The sequence below is a fragment of the Hypanus sabinus genome, chromosome 7 (genome assembly GCF_030144855.1).
Source record: "Hypanus sabinus isolate sHypSab1 chromosome 7, sHypSab1.hap1, whole genome shotgun sequence".
Taxonomy (NCBI): Eukaryota; Metazoa; Chordata; class Chondrichthyes; order Myliobatiformes; family Dasyatidae; genus Hypanus; species Hypanus sabinus.
The window spans coordinates 99,053,627-99,076,059 of record NC_082712.1 but is presented as its reverse complement, the minus strand read 5'-3'; the positions used below and the strand labels follow the sequence as shown (position 1 = coordinate 99,076,059).

At 42.7% G+C, this 22,433-nt stretch overlaps 1 protein-coding gene across 3 annotated transcripts in view; it reads right to left on the bottom strand.

The window, feature by feature from the left end:
• Positions 1 to 4,848: 4,848 nt before the first annotated feature.
• Positions 4,849 to 22,433, bottom strand: part of LOC132397043 (E3 ubiquitin-protein ligase RNF167-like) — a 184,316-nt gene continuing 166,731 nt past the window's right edge. For all 3 annotated transcript variants that reach the window (XM_059975288.1, XM_059975289.1, XM_059975290.1), the window contains one exon: positions 4,849 to 9,808. In XM_059975288.1, the coding sequence (XP_059831271.1) occupies positions 9,426 to 9,808 (383 nt within the window). In that variant the 3' untranslated portion in view covers positions 4,849 to 9,425. The remainder of the gene's footprint in view (positions 9,809 to 22,433) is intronic.

Sequence of the window (22,433 nt, the reverse complement as noted above, 5' to 3'; positions counted from 1 at the left end):
ATAATGAAGTAGGTTTTCAAAGCTTGCAGAGAGATTTAGGCCAGTTAGAAGAGTGGGCTGAAAGATGGCAGATGGAGTTTAATGCTGATAAGTGTGAGGTGCTACATTTTGGTAGGACTAATCAAAATAGGACATATGGAAAATGGTAGGGCATTGAGAAATGCAGTAGAACGGAGTGATCTAGGAATAATGGTGCATAGTTCCCTGAAGGTGGAATCTCATGTGGATAGGGTGGTGAAGAAAGCTTTTGCTTTGCTGGCCTTTATAAATCAGAGCATTGAGTATAGGAGTTGGGATAATGTTAAAATTGTAGAAGGTATTGGTGAGGCCAGATTTGGAGTATTGGGTACAGTTCTGGTCACCAAATTATAGGAAATATGTCAACAAAATACAGAGAAGATTTACTGGAATGTTACCTGGGTTTCAGCACCTAAGTTACAGAGAAAGGTTGAACAAGATAGGTCTTTATTCGATGGAGTGTAGAAGGTTGAGGGGGGACTTGAAAGAGGTATTTAAAATTATGACTGGGACAGATAGAATTAACATAGATAGGCTTTTTCCATTGAGTAGGGGAGATTCAAACAAGAGGACATGAGTTGAGAGTTAGGGGGCAAAAGTTTAGGGGTAACATGAGGGGGAACTTCTTTACTCAGAGAGTGGTAGCTGTGTGGAACGACCTTCCAGCAGAAGTGGTAGGAGCAAGTTTGATATTGTCATTAAAAAAAAAAATTGGATAGGTATATAGACAGGAAAGGAATGGAGGGTTATGGGCTGAGTGCAGGTCGGTGGGACTAGGTGAGAGTAAGTGTTCGGCACGGACTAGAAGGGCCGAGATGGCCTGTTTTCGTGCTGTAATTGTTATATGGTTATAATGGCACTGGGTTTGGGGACAACATTGTCTACTGCTGAAGATGTCTGCTTTGTATCTTAATGTATGAATTCAGATAACCATCCTATCTTAAATATTGCTTCATCTACCACCAACCTTGTTGGTTAGTCTACCTTCTACAGAACACTACATCTACTCCCAAGTAAGGATTTATTTGTGAGGGTCATCCAGAGTCAGGTAATATGGTAGTAGTGAGATTACTCAAGTGTGATGTTTTCATAGAAGACCTATGCATGACTTTGTTTAATGTGGGGAGGCTGACGCATAGGCAATCACCACATGGTCTTTGACATATTGTAGTTAGGGTACAGTGGCATAGAATGCAAGATGAGCAGGGATCCTTCGCTGCCATTTTGAGGTCTTAGGTGGATCGTTTGGTTCTTCTCTCTTGACCTCACCACCATGGGTGAGGTTCAGGCAGCATCAGTCTTACTATCTCAGGAACTCTCAGGCCTCTCCAGCATAACAAGGTGACAATCCTCAGAGAAAAGTAATATGCTAACCTGGATCTGTAACCCTCTCAGCCCCAATGTCCTGCCATCTCCCTAACCAAGAATCTCTCAACTTCTGCGTGAATTCCACAGATCTACCACTCTGGCTAAAGAAATTCCTCATCTCTGTTCTAAAAAGGAAACCCCTCCATTCAGAGGCTGTCCCCTCTGATCTTTAGACTCTCCCACCATGGGAAGCATCCCCTCCACATTCACTCTATCTAGAGCTTTCAATATTTGATCAGTCTATCAGGAGAAGTGAGTGTCTGAAGTTGGCTCACTGGTCAAGACTTAAGTGACCAGCAGATGAGAGGCAGTACTCATATACAAACCTCAGCCCCACCAACCTCCTTCTCACCACCCCCCAACACACACACACACACGTTCCTGGGTGTCAATATCTCTGAGTACCTAGCCTAGACCCAAATATCCAAATATTGATGCAGCTATATTTCATTGGCAGTTTGAGGAGAATTGGTATGTGACCTAAAACACTTGCAAATTTCTACAGATTTATCATGGAGAACATACTGCACAGGACTGAAGCAAGCTACACAGTTGTAAGTTAGTTAGCTTGCTCATGGGCACTAGTCTCCAAAGTATCTTCAAGAAGTGATGCCTTAAAAAGTTAGCGTCCGTCTTTAAGGACCTCCACCGCCCAGGTGTTCTTGTCATCATTACCATCAGGAAGGCAATACAGGAGCCTGAAGGCACACACTCAACAATTCAGGAACAGCTTCTTCCCCTCTGCCATCCAATTTCTGAATGGACAGTGAACCCATGACTTTTTATTTCTGATTTTTTGCACTAATTTAATTATTTAATATATACTTAACTGTAATTCAGATATTTTTCTATATGCAATGTGCTGCCACAAAGTTAGCATATTTTTTTGATATATGCCAATGATATTAAACCTGATTCCGATTCAGATTTTTCCAATTATTGGAACTACTATAAATTTCCTGTAGTTTATTCTGCCAGGAAGATATGGGGTTTGGGTGGTGAATGAAAATTATACTCATCTGAAGTTTACATTTAAACGAATTGAATTGTCATCGTCGTGGCTATCCCTCGAGGTCAAAGATGATGGTCTTCGTTCTGTTGATCTATTTATGGGTTCTCAAGTGAATTCTGAGTCCAATCTTGGCTTTGAAGGAATTGAATAGTAATTAAAGGTGTACAAGAAGCATAGATTGAGTGGATATTCAAAGACTTTCCCAGGGCAGAAATAGTCAATACAAGGCCACATCATTTTCAGGTGATTGACATCTCCCTATGGCTTCCAGCAGAGGTAAGTTCTTTACAGGTAGTGGTGGATATTTGGAAGCGCTGCCAGGTATGGTGTAGAATCAGATATATTAGGTACATTTAAGAAACTCTTGGGCAGATGGATAGAAAAATGGAGGGTTATGAACAGTTAAATAATTGAGTAGGTTGAAAGTCTGGCACAACAATGTGGGCTGTAGGGCCTGTACTGTGCTGTAATGTTATTGTTCTTGTTTATAAGTGCTTTGTAGAAATTTCAAATCAGAAATATCACCAGCATATGTTGTGCAATTTGTTAACTTTGCAGCAGCAGTATCCAGCAACTGATGGAGAAATAAACCTGAATAACAGTACAGTAAATATATAAAATACTTAAGTAAGTAGTGCAGACAAATAGGAAATACAAAAGTAGTGAGGCAGTCTCAGGATTCAATGTCCATTCAGAAATAAGATGGCAGAGGGGAAGAAGCTGTTTCTGAACCATTGAGTGTGTGCCTTCAGGCTCCTGCACCTCCTTCCAAATGGTAGCAATGAAAAGAGGACACGTCCTGGGTAGTGGGATGGGTACCTTTTTGAGGCCTTGCTCCTTGAAGATGACCTGGATACTACAGAGGCTAGTGCCCATAACCAAGTTTACAACTCTTTGCAACCTGCTTTAATCCTGTGCAGCAGCCTGCCCCCCATACCAAACGGTGATGCGGCCAGTTAGAATGCTCTCCATAGTACATCTGTGGAAATTTGTAAGTGTTTTTGGTGATATACACAATCTCCTCAGACTCCTGATGAAATGCAGCCACTGTCATGTCTTTATAAGTTGCATCAATATGTTGGGTCCAGGTCAGGTTCTCAGAGATATTGACACCCAGGAACTTGAAATTCCTCACTCTCTCCACTTCTGATCCCTTTCAGTCCATTCCCACAGATGGAGGTGGCACATTGTACCTTGATTTTTTTTTCCCACTTGTAGTGAATAATCTCCATTCCAGATGGCTGCAACAGTTAAGTAATTGAGGCAGATCAAGAGATTACTGAATATTAAGGAGACTGGAAAATGAGGGCAGTCTTAGAGATGGTACTATGTTGAACTTAGTGGTGAAGACTCATGGATGTGTTGAATCGCCTTCTCTGATGCATGCTTTGAATAGAAAATAGAAATAGAGTTTGATCCAAATGTTGAAATGTCTAATACCAGAAGGCACGTATTGAAGGTGAGAGGGGTTAGGTTCAAGGGGGATGTGAGGGGTTCCTTTGACTTAGAGAGTGGCAGATGCCTGGTTTGGTGGTAAAGGCAAATACATTAGAGGCTTTTAAGAGACATTTGGATGGGCACATGGATGTAAGGAAGATGGAGGAATATGGACATTGTGTAAGTAGGAGGGATTAGTGTTTGGGTATTTTTGATTTGCTTTTTAGCTGGCTCAGCTAATTGTGGGCTAAATAGCCTGTTGCTGTGCTGTACCTTTCTACGTCTTCACTGAGGAGACAGACACACGTAATCAGGAGGATGAACTGAAAACTGGGTTCATTACAAAACGGATAAATGACGAGAGATCCCTTGCTGCAGGAATTTATTGAAATCACTGCTGGTAGGTACAATGCATACGGTTTTGATCAGTTTAAGGAGGGTATTACTCGCACTGAATGTTCACTATTAGTTGACCCTGGGTTGAAGGAAGTTGTTGATGAAATGGTGAGGTTAGTCCGTCACTGGGGGTTTGAACCAAAGGTAATTCACCAGAACATACGAATTAAAGGGCTTGATATGGAGAAACTGTTAAGTGGGAAAATCAAAAATAGGCATCATCATTTTAGAATATAAGCTTATAAATAGAGATGCAGGGTCATTTTTGTTTCTCTATAGACAGGAGTTAAAGATATATAAATAACCATGAAGACTGGCTGAGGAACTATATAGCTAATGGTGATCCCTTCCCCCCCACCCAGCACTTCCTCAGCACCACATCCACCATCAAAGTGGGTGGCATCACCCTTAAACTCCCTCCATACTTCCCATAGTGCACAATCTTCCCAATAATGTGGTGTTTCTTTTGCCAGGTCCCTGCCACTGAAAGCCCTCTGGAACTAGTCATCCTCCATGCTAGGATCCATACACTGTACAATGGGATCCAGAATGCAAGGGTTAAGTGACAGATTATCAGCTGGAAAATTCTAATACCCAAATAAATGATCAGGCTAGGCCCTTATCCAGTCTTTTATTTGAAGTTAAAGATCCCTTAAAAATTACACGATAGAAAATGAAATTAAGCATTTCATGGCATGCATTTAAATTTAAGAAAGTGAGTGAGCAGAGATCATTAGAATTCAGAACTACTTCAGCAGCAACATTACCCTAATGTGCAGCTTCCAGCAGCATTCCGTTCAGATATAATGGGGTAAATCCACACAAGGTATGAAAGCAAATGTCCAACTGAATGTTCTGCACCCATGGGGAGTGCTACTCACTCCTACGGTATGGCTCCATCCTTGTTCAATGTTACTAGTGTTGGCAGATGACACTCAGTGACCACTTCATGAGACACACCTGTACATCTGTTTGTTAATGCAAATATCTAAACAGCCAATTACTCAATGCATAAAAGCAGGCAGGTTTCAGTTGTTTAGACCAAACATCAGAATGGGAAAGAAATGTGACCGTGGAATGATTGTTGGTGCCAGACAGGGTGATTTGAGTACCTCAGAAACTGCTGATCTCCTTGGGTTTTCACACACAACAGGAGTTTTCAGAAAATGGTGTGAAAAACAAAAAAAAAAACAGACTAAGTGGCAGTTCTGCAGGTGAAAACATCTTATTAATGGGAGAGGTCAGAGGAGAAGTTGACAGGAAGGCGACAGTACTCAAATAACTACGCGTTACAAAGGTGGTGTGCAGAAGAGCATCTCTGAATGAACAACACATCGAACCTTGAAGTGGATGGGCTGCAGCAGCAGAAGACCATGAGCATACACACAGTGGCCACTTTATGAGGCAAATAAAGTGGCCACTGTGTGTATTTCACCCCCAAGCCATCACCCACTGTCTCCCTGGAGATGATTGTTTTTCTAACTGAAGAAAGACCATTGAAATCCAATCACTGTTTTAGGAGTGGCCTCTCAGTAAATCTTTGGAAATGGATAGAGCCAGTATTGGAGGGAGAGGATGTTATCTTTAGTAGGCGATTCCTACTCTAAAAAGAGAGTGCTACATTACCTTTCCCCCAAGACATGGTGTGTTTTCCTGACAACCAGTTTCAATACACAGCCATGTCTCAGCAAACCAGTTCTGTGAGCTCTGGGCATATCGGTTACCCAGATACAACAGATCACCTTTTCTAAATTTCTATGAACACTAACAAAACAATTCTCGACAAGTTTTTATCTTTCTATTCCAACGGGTATGTAGAGTACATACACATCCTTAAACAATGCAGTCAGAAGTGTGCAGAGTCATGCAGCGTCAATCTTCAATATGAACCCCTTGCCCCAGAGAATATATACAGTATTACAGTACAAGGGTGATAATGACGCTTTCTATGTATCACAGTCAAACTCTACCACATTTTATCAACACGCGTCTGCTTTAGCTATTACACTAACACGAGACAATCTGTGGATGCTGGAAATCCAAAGCAACAACACAAAATGCTGAAGGAACTCAGCAGGCCAGGCAGCATCTTTGGAAAAGAGTAAACAGTTGACATTTTAGACTGAGACCCTTCACCAGGACTCTGACTGCATTGTTTAAGGATGTGTATGTACTCTACATATCCATTGGAACAGAACTTGTCAAGAATTGTTTTGTTCATGTTCAGGTAGAAATTTAAGATCCTATTTACTCTTTTCCATAGATGTGAACTGATCTGCTGAGTTGCTCCAGCATTTTTTGTGTGTGTTACACTGCTGCTATTCTTACTTTGTTGATTTCAGATACAGCACGGTACAAACCCTTCAAGCCAACACCACCCAGAAACCCCTGATTTAACACTAGCCTAATTACAAGACAATTAACCTCTAACTGGTTTATCTTCAGACTGTAGGAGGAAACCTATGAGGAGCCCATAGAAATTCCTCACAGACAGTAGTGGGAAGTGAACCCGGGCCACTGGTACTGTAAGGTGTTATGCTAACAACTATGCTACCATGCCACCCCAATGTTTAGCTATTTATCCAAAATGACATTCCAGTTTTATTCTTTCTGAACCTTTTACGTTTGCCATTTGCGTCCACCTTCAGACCTTTTTGTAACTCTGCACAATGCTCTGGGATTGTTTCAGCAGCTAGTTAACGTTACCATTTTTGCTGCTGTTTGGAGGCTGTGGATCACCTTGTTGGAAGGTGAGCATCACAGGACGGACAAGGCTGTTCGTACCTTCACATTCAGATTTTGACAGGTCTAGCTTTGTAGTGCTCAAAGGGCAAAGCTAATGCTACAGTTCAACATATTAACAAGGACAAGTTAGTGTTTTCTGACTGAGCCAACAGTTTTTGGCAGGTGGTAGGCTGGAAATTCTGCATGCTCAAACAGTACAAGAGCCAACCCGTTGTGTTAAACTTCCTCTGTTTAAATCACTAATCAAAAAGATTCATGATTTCACTGTGACAGTGACCAGTGTGTGTCAGCAGTAATTGGATGGAGGGTAATTGGAGAGTGATTTACAGCAGCTGATCCCACCAGCTTCACTGTGTTTAAATTACCAGACAACATCTGAGTTCATCAAACGCTCAGAATTAAACACATTTTGTCGTATTATAATTTAGGTAGTAGAAGGGAAGGGAACAAACCTGAGATCAACAAGGTAAGAAACAAAGATAATCAGAATACCAGTGATAATAATAACTGAGTGAGTGCCGATGAACAATCAGCGAGACATTACTTTCTCAGCACAATCTCTAGTGAAACAATACTCCTGCATTTTGTGTGTTTTGAACAGGTATGAAATGAAGAGACAGATTGAAAAGTAATCTTTTAAATAGATGCTATTCAATATTGTCTTAAGGCTCATTAACAAAAAGGGCTTCAGAATTTAAGTCTGACTGAGCGAAGCCTCCATCTGAAGCCCCTTTGCAGACAATAAAACACAAAGGAGCAGCAGCAATTTCAGTTCTGATCAGAAGCTCAGTCAGTCTCACAAGAGCTGTAGCTGACAAGGACAGTGTTGTAACATGGGCCAGGGTGCAGATATTCCCCAGCTACCTGTACTCTGGCATGGTACAGTCCAACAGTTGAGCAAACACAGGTACAGGTATAGGTATCGGTGTAGGTACAAACACAGATGTAGGTGTGGGTACAAACACAGGTACAGGTGAAGTTGCGGGTGTAAACACAGATACACTAGAGCAAAGAGCCAGGTTCGTCCATCTCCATCAGCATCAACATCTACATAATTTATTATTATACTGAAATTGTCCTCTACTGTGCCTATTGGCTTGTTTAATATTTATTTATTTATTATTAATTATTAACTGCCCTGCACTGTTTTCTGCACTTTATGTAGTCCTGTGCAGGTCTGTAGTCTAGGGCAGGTTTTATGTTGTTTTACGTAGTCTCGTGTAGCCTTGTGCTGTCTCACATAGTCTAGTGTAGTTTTGTGTTGTTTCATGTAGCACCAGGGTCCTGGAGGAACGTTGTTTTGTTTTTACTATGTACTGTACCAGCAGTTTATGGTCGAAATGACAATAAAAAGCGACTTGACTTGACAACATACAATCAAATGGCCCCTGAACCGGCACTAGCATAAAGCCAAGCTCTTCCTGCAGCTGGTTGCCAGGAATTGAGACAAATTCTCCAATCACTGATATATTTCTGCACATCAAGTGCTCATGAAGCAGGGTGAAAGAACAGGAATTAGTTACACTCCCAGGACTTACTGCTATTACACACCCACATTACACAAGATGATTCATGTTACACACCCATGACTCAATACCAGGGTGAAAGAACAGGAATTAGTTACACTCCCAGGACTTATTGCTATTACACACCCATGTTACACAAGATGATTCATGTTACACACCCATGACTCATTACTGTTATTACTCATTGACACTCTGAACTGGGCCAAGAGAGATAGCACCAGGCCACACCTCAGGCTGGTTTTCCTGCCCCCTGTACCTCTAGCTTTCCTTTCATAACTCACACTTAATGCTATCATCAATTCTAACAGCTACCTTCTCAATTAGTTGCCTATAACAAACAAGGAAATTTTGGTGAATGTGCTTTTAAAATGTAGTATAAAAGTGAGGGAGCTTATTAAGCAGAGATATCAGTAGGCATTGAGAGATCAGTTGTGGACTCCAGTTCACAGTCACTTGGAGCCTCGCGGTTCCCTTTGTTTCAGCCCCTTTCTGTGAGCTCTAGCAGCAGCCCACAGTGCAAAGGCTACACCCATTAAGCTGTCGTCTATAGGACAGCAAGGGGCTGGGTCCTTGTTTGCTATGGTGCTGGGGGAAGAGGAAATTCACACTAATCAGGAATCCCCAGCCCCATTCAATATCCTTCTCTCAGAAATTTGGTTCATTTTGTATTGTTGGCACCGAGTGAGATTTCTGTAAAGCTGCAGAAGCAGTTGGGTGATGGGACTATCGCTGTTGGGTGACAACTAATCCAGACCACTGCCAACTGCCAATGCACCAACAGCACAACCAACTATATACACACACATGCATTTCTTCAAAAGGAGTCTGAAACAAATTCTAAGTACAGTCCCATCAGAGGTTGAGTCAGAAGTGAATGATTGCAGGATAACAGAAGAAAGGTCAGTATAAAGTCAGACTGCTGTTTATACGTTGAAAACATTTCCAGAATAGAGGTTCGACTCAGACCCAGGTGTGGTACTGTTTGAAGTATTACTCTGTCCCCCCTGTTTGTGGTCCTCTGCTGGGTTTTCCTCAGAGTGAGTCCCCCTGGAACCGGACACAAATCTGTTGTCGGTGCCCTGATGGCCGAGGGAGTGAGCCATGGCACCGAAGGACTGCGGGCTGGTAGATGATGACGCCTGGAGAAGTGGCGTCCGCTCCGACTGCTGCTCCCCCTCCTCTGTCTGAAATTCCCCCTCGGAATCTGACTCGGAGTCATTGGCTGAGCGAAGAACTCGTTGCTTGCACACTGGGCATGTCTTCCGGGTTTGCGTCAGCCATGTGTCCACACACTTACAATGGTAAGCTGGAGAAGCAACACAGCTCATTAACAAAACAATGTCTCCAATTAAATCCCAAGGTACACAGCATTCATAAACCACAAAGCCTTGACTTTCGCTGTAATTTTTAAGAAAACCATTGGGCAATTCTTTAGAAATAATAAAACAAATAAGTTTGCATTGATTAAAGAAAAAACATTCTCTGAACAGGAAGAATCGACTGCTTTGCATGTGTTTTAAGAATGGCCTGAACATACAGACCCAGCAATGCCAGTAAACTCTGGTTTAAGGTGGCTTTGGTAAGACAGAAACAAATCTACAACTCTATTAATCATGCTCTTTCTGAACAACGATCACTGCAATCAATAGCCTGTAACTTCCCTTTTGGTGCTGTGCCTTTGAACCGACTGTACAACCTGGTATTTTTGTGGTGTTCTGGGGGATTTGGTGAACTGAAGACTCAAATCCTGTGGTGACGTAGGAAAGGTGATGGTGCCCAGGCCTGAGAGTGAGGAAACAGTCGATGTTTGGCCATTACTGGAGTGGACTTGAGGCTGAAACAAAACAGCGGTGCCTGGGCTGAAGAGCAAGCAACAAGCCAATGCTTGGCTCATTTAAGCACTGGACCAGATTGAAAGGATCAGGTATGGGGCAAATTGAAGCGGCAGGGCCGGATTCAAGAGCAAGGAACTAGCCAGTATTTGGCTGATTTAAGCGCAAGGCCAGGTTAAAAAGGTCAAGGTGTTTGGAATGGAGGTGAGGGACAGGCCAATTCTGTGTGAAATTTACTGAGGCTTGCAACTAACAGCTGCAGCGCTGAAATGACTTTGTGGCTGTGAGCTCACTTTCGTGAACATTAGTTCTGAGTGTTATGTGTTTACTTTTTATTGTTTGCATGATCTGTTCTTTGTTCTGCACACTGGAGTCTATAGGATTTCTTTGTTTTTGTGGCTGCCGGTAAGAAAACAAATTTCAAGGTTGTATATAGCATACATGCTTTGATAATAAATGGGATCAACCTGAAATGTTAACCTGGCTTCTTGCTCTCTTCACAGATGTTGCCAGACCTGCTAAACATTCAGCTATTTTCGACCATAAAGCCATAAGACATAGGAGCAGAATTAGGCCATTTGGCCCATCAAGTCTGCTCTGCCACTTCATCATGGCTGATCCATTCCCCTGCCTTAAATACACCCAATCACATCTTTAAAGAAATCCTTCCTCATCTTCACTCCAAATGGACGCCCCTCTACTTTGAGGGTGTCCTCTGGTCTTAAGACTTCCCCACCGAAAGAAACCTCCTTTCCACGTCCACTCTATCAAGGCCTTTCAAAATGCAATATCCTCCCTCATTGTTCAAAATTCCAGTAAGTACAGCCCCAGAGCCATTAAATGCCCCTCATATTAACTCTTACAGTCCCAAAATCATGTTTGCGAATCTCCTTTGATCCCTCTCCAATGTCAGCACATCCATTCTTAGACCAAAACTGCTTGCAATACTCCAAGTGAGGCCTCACCATAGCCTTAAAAAACCTCAACATTACATCCTTGGTTTTATATTCTTATTCTAGTCATTCTGTTGCTTTTTATCTTAGCATCATCTATACAGCTGTGGGGAACTGTCTCCAATGCTGCCGAATCTGAACCCTGCCCTCCTGACCTCCAGGCAAACTGACCGAGGCACAGGGCACTGATTACAAGATGCAATCCCGTCTGTGAAGAATCTATCAACCTCTGCCTTAAAAATACATAAAGACTTGGCCTCTACAGCTGCCCGTGGCAACAAGCTCCACAGATTCACCACACTCTGGCTAAAGTTGTTCCTCTTCATCTCTATTCTAAAAGGATGCCCCTTTATTTTCAGGCTAGTCCTCTAGTCTTATACACTCCCACCATAGGAAACATCCTCTCCATATCTATTCTATCAATGCCTTTCACCATTCGATAGTTTCAACTAGGTCACCCCTCTATCTTCTAAATTCCAGTGAATACAGGCCCAAAGCCATATGACAAACCATTTAATTAATCCTGGAATCATTTTTATGAACCTTCTCTGAATGATCTCCAGTTTCAGCACATCATTTCTAAGATAAGGGGACCAAAACTGCTCACAGAACTCCAAGTGAGGCCTCACCAGTGCTTTATAAAATCTCAACATCACATCCTTGCTTTTATATTCTCGTCCTCTTGAAATTAATTGCACTTTGGTCTTCCTCACCAGACTCAACCTGCAAATTAATATTTAATTTGCACAAGTACTCCTAAACAAATCTCTTTGTGCTTCAGATATTTGTATTTTCTCTCCATTTAGAAAATACTCAACTCTTTCAATTATTCTGCCTAAGTGCATGGCCATACACTTCCCAACACTGTATTCCATCTGCCATTTTGTTGCCCAATCTCCTAAGTCCTTCTGTAAGCTACCTGCCCCTCCACCTATCTTCACATCATTGGCATATGATATAAAAAGAATCAGTCCCAGCACAAACCCCTGTGGAACACCCCTAGTCACCAGCAGCCAACCAGACTCCCTTTATTCCCACTCTTTGTCTCCTGCCAATAAGCCATTGCTTTATCTCTGCTAGACTGTTTCTTGTAATACCACGGACCCCAAGATCCCTCTGATCCTCCACACTGCAAAGAGTCTTACCATCATTCTGCCATCATAGCTGACTTACCAAAATGACCCACCTCACACTTGAACTCCATCTGCCACTTCTCAGCCCAGTTTTGCTGTAACCTCGGACAGCCCTCCACACTATCCACAATACCCCCAACCTTTGTGTCATCAGCAAATTAACTAACCTATCCCTCCACTTTCTCATCCAGATCATTCATAAAAGGGTTCCAGAACAGATCCCTGAGGCACACCACTGGTCACCGACCTCCATGCAGAATATGACCTGTCTACAACCACTCTTTGCCTTCTGTGGGCAAGCCAGTTCTGGATCCACAAAGCAATGTCCCCTTGGATCCTATGACTCCTTACTTTCTCAATAAGCCTTGTCAAAAATGCCTTGCTGAAATCCATATACACTGCTCTACCTTCATCAATATGTTTAGTCACATCCTCAAAAAATTCCAATCAGGCTCGTAGATACGACCTGCCTTTCAAAAAGCCATGCTGACTATTCCTAATCATATTATACCTCTCCATATGTTCATAAACTTTGCCTCTCAGGATCTTCTCCATCAACTTACCAACCACTGAAGTAAGACTCACTGGTCTATAATTTCCTGGGCTACCTCTAACTCCCTTTTTTGTAATTTTTTTTTATTGAAGTTCATCATCAAACAAACATTTCAATGGAACAACCTCTGCAACCCTCCAATCCTCTGGAACCTCTCCCGTCCCCATTGATGATGAAAGGATTATCGCCAGAGGCTCAGCAATCTTCTTCCTCACCCCCTGGGGCACATCTCATCTGGTCCTGGTGACTTATCCAACTTGATGCTTTCCAAAAGCTCTTTCTTAATATCTAAATGCTTAAGCCTTTCAGTCTGCTCTAAGTCATCCCTACAATTGCCAAGATCCTATTCGTAGTGAATACTGAAGCAATGTACTCATTAAGTACCACACACAAAATGCTGGTGGAATGCAGCAGGCCAGGCAGCATCTATAGGGAGAAGCGCTGTCGACGTTTTGGGCCAAGACCCTTCGTCAGGACTAACTGAAAGGAAAGATAGTAAGATTTGAAAGTAGGAGGGGGAGGGGAAAATGCATAATGATAGGAGAAGACCGGAGGGGATGGGGTGAAGCTGAGAGCCAGACAGGTGATTGGCAAAAGGGATACACAGCTGGAAAAGGGAAAGGATCATGGGACGGGAGGCCTAGGGAGAAAGAAAGAGGGAGGGGATCACCAGAGGGAGATGGAGAACAGGCAGAGTGATGAGCAGTGAGAGAGGAAAAAAAACAAATTAAATATATCAGGGATGGGGTAAGAAGGGGAGGGGCATTAATAGAAGTTAGAGAAGTCAGTGTTCCTGCCATCAGGTTGGAGGCTACCCAGCCGGTATATAAGGTGTTGTTCCTCCAACCTGAGTGTGGCTTCATCTTGACAGTAGAGGAGGCCATGGATAGACATATCAGAATGGGAATGGGACGTGGAATTAAAATGTGTGGCCACTGGGAGATCCTGCTTTCTCTGGTGGACAGAGCGTAGGTGTTCAGTGGAAACGAGGTACTCATTAAGTACCTCTGCTATCTCTAGTTCCATACACACTTTTCCACTGTCACACTGTCCCTATTCTCTCATGCCTTATCCTCTTGCTCTTCACATACTTGTAGAATGTCTTGGGGTTTTCCTTAATCCTGCTCGCCAAGGCCTTCTCATGGCCCCTTCTGGCTTTCCTAATTTCTTTCTTGAGCTCCTTCCTGCTAGCCTTATAATCTTCTAGATCTCTATCACTGCCTAGTTTTTTTGAACATTTTGAAAGTTCTTCTTGACGAGATTTACAAAAGTCTTTGTACACCATGGTTCCTGTACCCCACCATCCTTTCCGTCTCGTTGGAACGTACCTATGCAGAGCTCCACGCAAATATCCACTGAACATTTGCCACATTTCTTCTGTACATTTCCCTGAGAACATCTGTTCCCAATTTATGCTTCCTGCCTGATAGCTTCATATTTCCCCTTACTCCAATTAAACGCTTTCCTAACATGTCTGTTCCTATCCCTCTCCAATGCTATTGTAAAGGAGATAGAATTGTGATCACTATCTCCAAAATGCTCTCTCACTGACAGATCTGACACCTGACCAGGTTCATTTCCCAATACCAGATCAAGTACAGCCTCTCCTCTTGTACACTTATCTACATATTGTGTCAAGAAACCTTCCTGAACACACCTAACAAACTCCACCCCATCTAAACCTCTTGTTCTAGGGACATACCAATCGATATTTGGGAAATGACAACCCTGTTATTATTACACCTTTCCAGAATCTGTCTCCCTATCTGCTCCTTGATGCCCCTGTTACTATAGGGTGATCTATAAAAAATATCCAGTAGAGTTATCAATGCCTTCCTGTTCCTAACTTCCACCCTCAGAGACTCCATGGACAATCCCTTGATGTCTTCCTCCTTTTCTGCAGCTGTGACACTATCTCTGATCAACAGTGCCAAACCCCCACCTCTTTTGCCTCCCTCCCTGTCCTTTCCGAAACATCTAAAGCCTGGCACTCAAAGTACCCATTCCTGCCCCTGAGCCATCTAAGTCTCTGTAATAGCCACAACATCATAGTTCCAAGTATTGATCGATGCTCTAAGCTCATCCGGTTTGTTCATAATACTCCTTGCATTAAAATAGACATTGCAAACCATTGGTCTGAGTTCGTCCCTTCCCTATTGCGTGCCTATCCTCCCTCTCGCACTGTCTCCAAGCTTTCTCTCTGTGAGCCAACTGCCTCTTCCCTCCATCTCTTCAGTTTGGTTCCCACCCCCACCTCCAGCAATCATAGCTTAAACTCTCCCCAAAAGCCTTAGCAAACTTCTCCGCCAGGATATTGGTCCCCCTGGGATTCAAGTGCAACCTGTTGTTTTTGTATAGGTCACTCCTGCTTCAAAAGGGGTCCCAATGATCCAGAAATCTGAATCCCTGCCCCCTGCTCCAATCCCTCAGCCACACATTTATTTTCCATCTCACTCCATTCCTATACTCACTATCATGTGGCACAGGCAGTAATCTCGAGGTCACTACCTTTGTGGTCCTGCTTCTCAACTTCCTTCCTAACTCCCTGTAGTCTGCTTTCAGGACCTCCTCCCTTTTCCTGCCTATGTTGTTGGTACCAATATGTGCCACGACCCCAGGCTGTTCTCCTTCCCACCGCAGGATATCTTGGACACGATCTGAAACACCCTGGCACCTGGGAAGCAAACTACCATCTGAGTTTCTTTCCTGCGTCTACAGATCCTGTCTGATCCCCTAACTAGAGTCCCCTATCATTACTGCCTTCCTTTTCCCTTCCCTTCCGAGCCACAGGGCCAGACTCTGTGCCAGAGGCACGGCCACTGTTGCTTCTCCCAGGTAGGTTGTCCCCCCCCAACAGTACTCAAGTAGGAGTACTTATTGTTAAGGGGTACAGCCACAGGGGTTCTCTCTAGTGTCTGACTCCTGCCCTTCCCTCTCCGACTGTTACCCACTTAACTGACTCCTCAGGCCCCGGTGTGACTACCTGCCTATAGCACCTATCTCTCACCTCCTTGCTCTCCCTGACCAGATGAAGGTCATCGTGCTGCATCTCCAGTTCCCTAACTTGATCCCTAAGGAGCTGCAGCTTGACACACCTGGCACAGATGTGGCCATCCGGGAGGCCAAGAGTCTCCCGGACTTCCCACATCTGACACCGAGTGCAGAACACAGGCCTCACACACCTCACACACATACTTCCCTATCTGTAATCTACACAGATAACCTACCTCGCCTTGACCCATTATTGCCTAAGCCCCATTGAGCAAAAGCCTTCCTACTCTGTCTCCCTCCACTCCAATGTCTGCTCCCCTTGCACCCACTCTATAAAGCTGTCTCCTTTTAAATTCCTTTTGGCGTAATCTCACATCCATCCAGTACTGAATGCTGACAATTTTTTGGCTCAGTCAGTAGGTTTCAAAACTGTGTGTAGACATTTCTCCTTCCCCCGACTGTTCATTCATTACGTGCCATGTCATACGACCAGGGCCATCATGGTCTTTCCATGATCATGATTATTCTTGGCAATCTTTTTTCTACAGAAATGATTTGTCATTGCCTTCTTCTGGGCAATGTTCTTACAAGGCAGGTGACCCCAGCCATTATCAACTCAATTCAGAGATTGTCTGTCTGGCATAACCAGGGCATATCACCTGCAGTCTGTATTGTGCGAACATAATAGTCATTGCAGCTTTTCTTTGAGGAGAAGGTTCCTTGGACGTGGAAGGAACCTCATGAATGTGAGATGCACCCTCTGTAAAGATCCAATACCTTTCTACTCCAATTAAAAGCTATTGTCCAAAAGGGAGAGGCAGAAATAAAGCATTTAATTAAAAGGAGAGCATAAATGGACTGCGTTACATGTTGCACTGCCTTCTCAAATTCCAGTCTGCTGGGACATGTCTATTTTTCTCATTAACCAATCCTAGGCATGTTTATGCTGATTCCATGGATCCAGTTCTTTTTTACACTTGTGTACTGGAAATGACATTAAACAATCAGGAATCTTGAATCTTAATCCCAGTACTGCTCACTCACAGACACTTAACATTATTACCTGTTAAAGTTCTCGGGGTAATCTGAGCCTCCACTTTCAATGTGGCAAGAAAACAACTTCATGACTACCAAGAGAAGGAAGTAATACTAAATGTTTCCAAAGCAGAGACAGTTAAGAGGTTGTTTAACAGGGTTGCTCAAAACCCTAAGAGGTTTAAAGAAAATGAGGGTTACTGACAGAGAACAAGGTTGAAAGGAATCGGTGAGGAATCACAGAGGGATTGCCACAGGTGCATGTGGAAGACAAGTTAGTGGGTATATTTAAGGTAAAGGTTGATAGATTATCCATTAGTCAGGGCATGCAGGGATACGGGTAGAAGGCATGAGATTGGGGCTGAGAGGTGAATGGATCAGTCATGACTTAATGATGGAGCAGACTCGAGGGGCCAAATAGGCTAATTCTGTTCCTATCTTTAAAGGTCTTAAGGAAGAGGATTTTCTTTATGAGCAGCTATGATCTGCAATGCCCTGAAAGTTGGAAAGAAGAAGATTGAACAGGGATGTTCAGAAGAGAATTGGATAACAAGTACACAGGGGTGTGGGGCGAGGGTCCAGTTGAAGAGCACACTCAAAGCAGTAACACAGACATGAAGAATGAAATGCACTCTATCCTTGGACAATCGATGATTTTCTAAGTCAGTTCCTTGATTCTCACTAGCTCAAGTGAATACAGTTGTTGCCTTTTAATGATACCATCACTCACCTTCAACATTTCATCAGAACTCATTCAGAACAAGCATACAAAGCATACATGGAACTGTTTTTTAAATGTTAATATGTGTACATCTCCCAAGATACAGTCGTTGAACTTAGGCCACATGCTTGCTCAAAGCCAAAACACTAAAATTCATCTGCGATGTGGCACCATCTCTGGCCACTCACAAAGTCACAACTAAGCGATGTACCATCACTGCAACTTTTACTTGATGTACAGACTAAGCTAATGGATGCAAGAATGCATTCTTCATCCTGGGTTAGTGATCAGGAGCTGTAAACCAAATCCCATTATAGTAAGTTTCAAAGGACAACTACCACACCATCGCAACTAGCTAACAAGAATGTTTCAACGAGTCCTCAATATTCGTAAATGAGAGGGTGACAGCCAGAGGTTGTGGTCAATGTATAGTGTCTATAAAAAGTATTAATCCCACTCCCCGGAAGTTATTATATTTTATTCTTTCACAACATTGAATCACAGTGGATTTAATTTGGCTTTTTTGACACTTATCAAAGTATTGAGCATAAGAGTTGGAATGTTATGGTGAGGTTATATAAGGCATTGGTGAGGCCGAATTTGGAGTACTGTGTGCAGTTTTGGTCACCAAATTACAGGAAGGATATTAATAAGGTTGAAAGAGTCCAGAGAAAGGTTGAATAGGTTAGGACTTTATTCCCTGGAGCGTAGAAGAATGAGGGGAGATTTGATAGAGGTATATAAAATTATGATGGGTATAGATAGAGTGAATGCAAGCTGGCTTTTTCCACCGAGGCTAGGGGAGAAATAAACCAGAGGACATGGGTTAAGGGTGTAGGGAGAAAAGTTTAAAGGGAACATGGGGAGGGGGCTTCTTCACACAGAGTGGTGGGAGTGTGGAATGATTTGCCAGATGAAGTGGTAAATGCAGGCTCACTTTTAACATTTAAGAAAAACTTGGACATGGATGAGAGGGGTACAGAGGGACAGACAGAGAGACCTAGGTGCAGGTCAGTGGGACTAGGTAGAAAAATGGTTCGGCACAGCCAAGAAGGGTCAAAAGGCCTGTTTCTGTGCTGTTATGTTCTAAGGTGCTATGATCAACAGAAAAAGACTCTTTCATGTCAAAGTGAAAACATTTCTACAAAGTGATTGAAATTAATTACATATATAACACAAAATAATTGACTGTATAAGTATTCACCCCCTTTAATTTCAATTGGTTCTAGTGAAAATACACCTGTATCTGTAAGGTCCAATAGCTGGTGAGTCAGTATCCTGGCAAAAACTACACCATGAAGACAAAAGAACACCACAAGCAACTCTGCAAAAAGGTTATTGAAAAGCACAAGTCAGGAGATGGATACAGGAAAATTTCCAAGTCACTGAACATCCCTTGGGGTACAGTTAAGTCAATCATCAGGAAATGGAAAGAATACGGAACAGTTGTAAATCTGCCCTGAGCAGGCCATCCTCAAAAATTGAGTGACTGTGCATAGACTAATGAGAGAGGCCACCAACAGACTTATGACAACTCTGGCAGAGTTGTAAGTTTTAGTGGCTAAGATGGGAGAGACTGTGCATACAAGAACTGCTGCTTCACCAGTCACAGCTTTATGGGAGTGGCAAAGAAAAAGCCACTGTTGAAAAGAACTCGCATGAAATCTTGGCTAGAGTTTTCCAGACGGCATGTGGGAGACTCTGAAGTCAGTTGGAAGAAGGTTCTATGCTCTGATGAAACCAAAATTGAGTTTTTTGGCCATCAGACTATGTTAGGCAGAAGCCAAACATCACACATCCTCAAAAACACACCGTCCCTACCAAGAAGAATGGTGGTGGCTGCATCATTCTGTTGGGGTGCTTCACTGCAGTGGGCCTGGAAGGTTTGTGAAGGTAGAGGGTAAAATGAATGCAGCAAAATACAGGGAAATCATGGAAGAAAACCTGATGCAGTCTGCAAGAGAACTGCAACTTGGCAGAAGATTTGTTTTCCAGCAAGACAATGACCCCAAGCATAAAGCCAAAGCTACACTGAAATGGCTTAAAAACAACAAAGTTAATGTCCTGGAGTGGCCAAGTCAGAGTCCAGACCTCAATCCAATTGAGAATTTGTGGCTAGACTTGAAAAGGGCTGTTCATTCACAATCCCCTTCAATCTGACAGAGCTTGAGCAGTTTTGTAAAGAACGCAGAAAAATTGCAGTGTCCAGATATGCTAAGCTTTTAGAGACCTGTACCCACAAACTCAAGCTGTAATTGCTGCCAAAGGTGCATCTACTAAACACTAATGTGAAAGGGGTGAATACTTATGCAATCAATTATTCTGTGTTTTATATTTGTGATTAATTTAGATTATTTTGTAGAGATCTGTTTTTTGTAGAGACACAAAAGATTTTTTTGTCAAAAAAGCCAAATTAAATCTACTTTGATTCAACGGGGGTGTGCCATTTAGGTACAGGCAGGAAGGTTGTGCAAAGGAAGTTCAGGGAGTTAGGTGCTAAGTTAAAGGACAGGACCTCCAGGGTTGTTATATACATGCAATGTGCTAGTGAGGTCAGAAGTAAGAACACTATACAGTTTAACACGTGGCTAAGGTGTTGGTGAAGGAAGGTCAAACTTATGGATCACTTGCACCTGAACTGGAAAGGGACAAAGATCCTAGCAGGAAGGTTTGATAATGCTGCACAGTGGGTTTAAACTAGAGTTGCAGGGAAAGGGAGCCAGAGTACCAGAACAGATAGTGGCAAGGTTTTGGAGACAGATATTGGTAAGATCTCAAAGTCACAAATCAAAAAGTTAAGCATGGTGTGAGCTACATATATTTCAATGCATGAAGTATTGTAGGAAAGGCAGATAAGCTTGGCATTGATCAATAATTGGAATTATGGTATTATGATTAGTGAGACTTGGTTGCAGGAGGAGCAGAACTGGCAACTCAATATTCCATTGTTTTAAACACAGCAGAGTGGTAAAGGTTAAAGGCAGAGGAGTGGCACTACTAGTCAGAGAAAATGCCACAGCAGTGCTCAGTCAGGACAGACTGGAGAACTCATCCAGTGAGGCATTATGGGTGGAACTGAGAAATAAGAAAGGTATGATTTCATTAATGGGGCTATATTACAGGCCACTGAACAGTCTGCAGGAATTATAGGAACAACTTTGTAGAGATATAGCAGACTGTTGCAAGGAACATAAGGTTGTTATAGTAGGTGATTTTAAACTTTGCGCATATTGACCAGGTCTCCCATACTGTAAAAGGACCAGATGGAATAGAGTCTGTCAAACTTGTTCAGCAACGTTTCCTTAATCAGTACGTAGAAGTCCCAATGAGAGAGTCTGCGATACTTGTTCAGCTATTAGGGAATGAGGAAGAGCAGGTGACAGAAGGGAACACTTTGCATTTTGTGATCACAATGCCAATAATTTCAAAATATATATGCAAAAAGATAGGTCTGGTCTGCGGGTTGAGATGCTAAATTGGAGAAAGGCCAATTCTGATGCTATCACAAATGATCTGGCAAGTACGGATTGGGACAAGCTGTTTCCTGCCAAAGGTGTACTTGGTAAGTGGGAGGTCTTCAAAAGTGGAATTTTGAGAGTACAAAACTTGCACGTGCATGTCAGAAGAAAAGGTAAAGATAATAGGTGCAAGGAACCTTAGTTTTCAAGATATTGAGGCCCTGTTTAAGAGAAAAGAGGTGCACTGTGGGTACTGGCAGGTAGGAACAAATTAGCTACTTACAGAGTATAAGAACTGCAAGAGAACACTTAAGAAAGAAATCAGGAGGGCTAAAAGAAGTCATGAGGTTACCCTAGCAAACAAGGTGAAGGAGAATCCTAAGGGATTGTACAGATATGTTAAAAGCAAAAGGACTGTAAGGGCCAAAATTGTTCCTCTGGAGGATTAGAATGGTAATTTATGTGTAGAGCCAAAAGAGATGGGGGAGATCTTCAATAATTATTTTGCATCTATAATCAGGAGGTGGACACAGAGTCCATACGAGTGAGGCAAAGCAGCATCAACTTCATGGAGCTTATACAGTTTACAGAGGAGTAAGTGTTTGCTGTCCTGGCAAATCAGGGTGGATAAATCTCCAGGGCCCAACAAGGTGTTACTTTGCACCCTACAGGAGGCAAGTGCAGAAATTGCCAGGGCCCTAGCAGAGATACTTAAATCATCCTTAGCAGAAGTACCAGAGGACTGGAGGATAGCCGAAGCTGTTCCACTGTTTAAGAAAGACTCTACACAAAGAACAGGAAATTATGGGCCAGAGAGTCTGAAATCAATAGTGGGAAAATTATTGGAAGGTATTCTAAGGGACTGAATATATAAGTACTTGGATAGACATGGACAGATTAAGAAGAGTCACCATGGCTTTGTGAGTGGTAGGTCATGTCTAACCAATCTTAGGCAATTTTTTAAAGAAGTTAGCAAGAAAGTGGGTGTTGTCTACATGGACTTTAGTATGTCATTTCACAAGGTCCTGCATGGGAGGTTGGTCAAGAAGGTTCGGTCGCTTGGCATTCAAAATGAGATAGTTAATTGGATTAGACAATGGCTTTGAGGGAGAAGCCAGAGAATGGTAGTAGAGGGTTGCTTCTCTGACTAGAGGCCTGTGACCAGTGGAGTACTGCAGGGATTAGTGTTAGGTCCTTTGTTGCTTGTTACCCATATCAACAATCTGGATGATAATGTAGTTAACTGGATAAGCAA